The sequence below is a fragment of the Galeopterus variegatus genome, unplaced genomic scaffold (genome assembly GCF_000696425.1).
Source record: "Galeopterus variegatus unplaced genomic scaffold, G_variegatus-3.0.2 Scaffold9234, whole genome shotgun sequence".
NCBI lineage: Eukaryota > Metazoa > Chordata > Mammalia > Dermoptera > Cynocephalidae > Galeopterus > Galeopterus variegatus.
In genome coordinates this window covers 1-4,904 of record NW_007735345.1, presented here as the reverse complement: position 1 = coordinate 4,904, position 4,904 = coordinate 1, and the positions used below count along the sequence as shown (strand labels likewise).

Below are 4,904 nucleotides of genomic sequence, written 5' to 3'. Positions count from 1 at the left end.
TACAATAAACAGATGTTCAGCATTACCCTCAGCCCCAGACAATTTAGCTGTAGTAGGTCTTTCATTGTAATATGCAAACTTATTCTTGCAAATTAAAGATTCGAACAAGTGAGTTTGGTAGGGCAGGGGCAGAAACATTTAGCACCTTTACCTGACTAACTGGTCAGTGCCCAGCCTCCCTTTCATGTAACGGAAGATGCAAGAGAAAATAGGCTCATGAGCAAGTCTCTGTGAGTGAAAATGGTGCCAACACTGGTTAAGCGTAAACCAAGAGTATACCCTGCATAGTGCCTGTGTTCCAACACTCAATCCGCTTCCCTGAGCTGGGTATGTTCTTAATGAACACCATCATCTAAATAGATAGTACAGCTTCTGGAATGATTGTTCAGAAGAAAGAGGATAAACATCTGGGCCTAAAGTTCTTTGCGTGCTGTTGCAAGCTCTGGATTTTGAAGTTTGCTTTCCAGTAATGCTAAAGCCATAAGCACCATTCTTGCAGGAGGGTAAAAATTGCTGCTGCTGGTCTTGGTGAAAAAAATCTGGAAAATAAAGTATACCCCAATCATATATCAAAGAAGTATATTTAAACAACGGAAATTACTAGCAAAAAATAAATGCTAAAACTAAAATTGCCATGGGCTCTTGCCAAAGGTGTGGCCCACAGTGATAAACATGCTTGCTCTCCTAGTTGCAGACTGGGGGTCTCCCGGCCAGGCTAGAATTCTTCCACTAGCCTACTTGATCCAACTCTGTTGACTGGGATGCTCAGAACATAACAAATTTTCTAGTGATACCAGATGCTTGGAGAGGAATAATAAAGGATTCATTTGGGCCTCAAGCAGAAATTTCATCAAGAATAGATATTTCATGCAAATAGCAACTAGTTCTAGACTATTTCTAGGAGATGCTGTTAAAAGGGCAGAATGATTGAGTCTGGGCTTAAATACTGAAGTGTAATTCTATAAAGCCATATGCTGAAATGTCATATTCCCACATAAGATGACAGTAAAGGTTTCTCAGGCTAACTTTTGAATGCTTCGATAGTTTTGAATTCATGTTAATGTATATTAGGAGAAAATAACTAGACTTAAAAACTCATCACATCATTAAAGCTATTCTGGCTCAGGACAAGGTGAAAGTAAACTATATGGCCTGTGTTAATTTAAAGAAAATAATTCAGTAGCAAGGAAATAAATAGCAGTTGATATATGGGTAGGGGAAAGTTGCAAAGGGGACATGAGAACTCCTCTACTGTCGGAAAAGATAGTAAATGGCATACTGTGGAAAGAATTTAATACAGGCTGATAAATAAATACTTTTACATTAAATGTCATTATATACCACAAACCAAGACTCTAGGGTCAAATACAGTCTATCACCTGTTTTTATAAAGTTTTATTGGAACACAACTGTGGTAGGCAGAATAATGGCTCTCCAAAAATGTCAATGTCCTAATTCTCAGAACCTGTAAATATGTTACCTTACATGGCAAAAGGGACTTTTAAGGTTATAGACCTTGAGGTAGGGAAAATTTTTCCTAGGTAATATCTTGTCAGAGAGATGTGACATAAAAAGGAGGAGAGATTCAAAGCAAGAGAGGAACTCAACTGTTGTTGCTGGTTTTAAGACGGAGGAAGGTGTCATGAACCAAGGAATGTAGGCAGTCTCTAGAAACTGGGAATGGCCTTCAGCAGATAGCAGCAATAAAATGGGGACTTCAATCCTCATAACCAGAAGGAACTAAATTCTGCCAACAACCCAAATTAGCAAAGACCTAGCTTCTCCCCTAGAGCCTACAGAAGGAAACATAGGTCTGCTGACACTTTAATTCTAGCCCGGTGAGAGTCCTGTTGGATTTCTGACCTACAGAACTGTAAGATAATCTTCTGTGTTACATTTTAGCAATTTGTTATGGCAGCAATAGAAAGCTAATACTGCAGCCCACCCATTCATTCACAAATTGCCTATGGATGTTTTTATGCTTCAAGGCAGCATTAACTGGATGTAACATAGACCCCACGGCCCACAAAACCTAAAACATTTGCCAACTGGCCCTTTACAGAAAAAATCTGTCAACCCCGGCTATTCACATACAAGAAACATTATAACAGCTAGCATTTACTGAATGCTGATGCCAGGCTCTAGGCTAAGGACTTGGTATTCATGTCAATTTTCCATGATAGATACTATTTTGGTCACCATTTACAAATGAAAAAAATGGAGGCATAGAGTAAGAAACTGCTCAAGGTCACCAGCATATCAGTGGTGAGCAGGGATTCAAAGCCAAATCTGGCTAGCTTCTGAGCTTGGTTCACCCGTTGGTCATTCACAGCACCTTGCAGAGAATAATGAACACCACCAGATGCTCACCTGAGGTGACTTATCGCTGGCAGAAAGCGATGGGGAGCTCTCGGCTGGGTACCAGAATGCCCAAGTGCAGCATCTCAACAGGATCGTTGTCTGTGGCCAAGATGTGATATTTGCGGATGATCTGGAACACACGTGCACAAAACAGCAGAATTACTCTTTTCTTCTCCTGCCTTGTAGAATAGCACAGAACATAATGAGAAATCTAGTAAAGGTTTTTACCCAGCAAAGAGCCAAGTGGAGCTGGAGCTCAGCTAATCGGCGACCAATGCACATTCTTTTTCCAATGCCAAATGGAAGATGGGCAAAAGGATTAATCTTTTTCTTTTCTTGAAGCCAACGTTCAGGTCTAAACTGACTTGAATCTTTAAAATTGTCTTCATTGGATCCTAGCACCTGGGTGTTTAGCATCAACACTGTCTAAAAACACATAGAAACACATGGTGTTTAAAATAATCATAAGAGAATGCTTGAACAGCAGAATTTACAAAAATGATCACCTTACAAATATGAAAGTCACCCACAAGTTAATAATAATAGTGATTGCCAACACGCACTGAATGCTTAAAATGTACCAGGTAATAAATAGTAATGAACTTTAAGATTTGGCATCACATTTCACAACAACCCCATGAGGTAGATACTATTATTATCCCCATTTTACAGATGAGGAAGTTGAGGCTCACAGAGGTTATGTCGCTCACTCAAAACTACACAGATGAAGGTGAAATTGAATCCAAGTCTCTGTATCTGCAGCTGTCATTCCTCATCCTATACCATGCAACATGTCAATTATGCTCTACTGTCTCTGTATTTCTAAAATGAATCCTCTCCTAGTAAATAGTTTTAGGGAAATTTGATGAATATTCGAAAAGTATAACTTTCAAAGTTGTATAAGTTACAAAATATACAAATTCTACTTACTCCTTTGGGTAAAGCATATTCACCCAGAACTGTTGCCTTGTCAAGAGTCCGAGTTGTAAACGGCACACTTGGGGTAAGCCTGAAAAAACAAAATTAAAAATGTAAAGGTGGGCACAGAACAAGTTCTATCTGAAGTGTCAATGGGAATGCAGAAGAGGTTAAATAAATAAGTGTTTCATAAATTCATACACAAAAAGGGAATGCAATCCCAATTCTTCATAAAGAAGTTCTGTCTATTCTGATATTTATATCCTGTTTCTTTTTCTTATCTTATTGTGTTGGTTAAAACCCTAGTATGAGGCTGATTGGCAGCTGTTAATCAGGGTTTTCCCTGTTTCATTTCAGACATCTATGCATATGTTTTTCATGCTTCATCCTGAAGTCTGATACTTGTTATACTTTCTCCTGTCTATCCTTCATGAAGTTAACACTATTTCCTTCTAATCCTAAAATGTGAGTTTTGTTTTCCAGAGAGGGTGTCCAAAGAATTTTTAAAGAATGTTTTATACCAGAGGCTCAAAACCAAAGCTGTCTGTATGTCTTATTATATAATAATATGGTTCTTTTACTGAGTGTTCACCTCATATTCTTCAATTATGCCCTGATCTTAATTAGTGCTTATAGCATTCATTAGGAGAGTAGTAGTATTTGTTTAAAGGGGAGGACACTGACTTTCCAAGATTGAAATTGCCCAAATGATTTAGGAAATGAGTAATACAAAGAAAAGGAAAATGGTACCAAGGCTCTTCTCTGAAGTTTGATAAATGTTTATTCTCAACTGGGGGAGCTGTCTATCAGCAGGCGACCCCTCGTTATGTAATTAAGAGAGCAGTTTTCTAATGTATTCACATTGGTTTAGACATATGTTCTTACCTCATAGATTCTTTCACACAGGCTTTTAAATACGGCATATTCCTCAAATCCTCTGCCCGTGGCATCTGATTCTCAGGCAATACACTTTGAATTTCCTTAAGAAGCTTTTGTTGCACTTGGGGATTACGGGATAAGTTATAGAGAATCCACATTAAGCTGTTTGCTGTCTGAAAGTCAAATGGACACAGTCTTGAATTTCTGTAAATAAACTGTTTTAAACCACTATCAGCTGAACAAAAGGTGATGCCTACCACCTTGCTCTGCAAATGTATTAGTGATACTTTGTCACATGCCCTTATTGGCTATGTCTTGAACAAATCCAATATATGAAAAGTCAGATTTATTTTATGAAACATATCAATTAAGGATAGCTTATTTAGGGCCGGCCCGGTGGCGCNGCGCAACACTGAGGGTTGCGATCCGTTGCCAGACACGAAAAAAGACAAAAAAAAAAAAAAGGGATAGCTTATTTACCAAGGGAATAAAAATAAAATCCTTTCATCAGCTGCATAAGGATATTTAAAATACAGTTTGACACAAACATTGTTTGAACACAAATGAGGGCATGTAGAACTGGTGAAATGAAAATTAGATTGGTGGATGATATTAGTGCCAATTTCTGGGTTGTGATAATGTTTTATTGCTATGCAGGATGTTATCACTTAGGGGATACTGGGTGAAGGACACAAGGGATCCCTCTCTATTTTATCTCAGAACTGAATGTGAATCTACAAATATCA

The 4,904-nt window shown here is 38.2% G+C and overlaps 1 protein-coding gene across 1 annotated transcript; it reads right to left on the bottom strand.

The window, feature by feature from the left end:
- Positions 1-303: 303 nt before the first annotated feature.
- LOC103609131 (1,25-dihydroxyvitamin D(3) 24-hydroxylase, mitochondrial-like) lies at positions 304-4,326 on the bottom strand. The gene is made up of 5 exons (XM_008593489.1): positions 4,165-4,326; positions 3,292-3,370; positions 2,590-2,787; positions 2,371-2,491; positions 304-352 (listed from the first exon to the last, which is right to left on the bottom strand). The coding sequence occupies exons 1-4, from the start codon at positions 4,314-4,316 to the stop codon at positions 2,381-2,383; spliced, it is 540 nt and encodes a 179-aa protein (XP_008591711.1). The 5' UTR covers positions 4,317-4,326; the 3' UTR covers positions 304-352; positions 2,371-2,380.
- Positions 4,327-4,904: the final 578 nt, after the last annotated feature.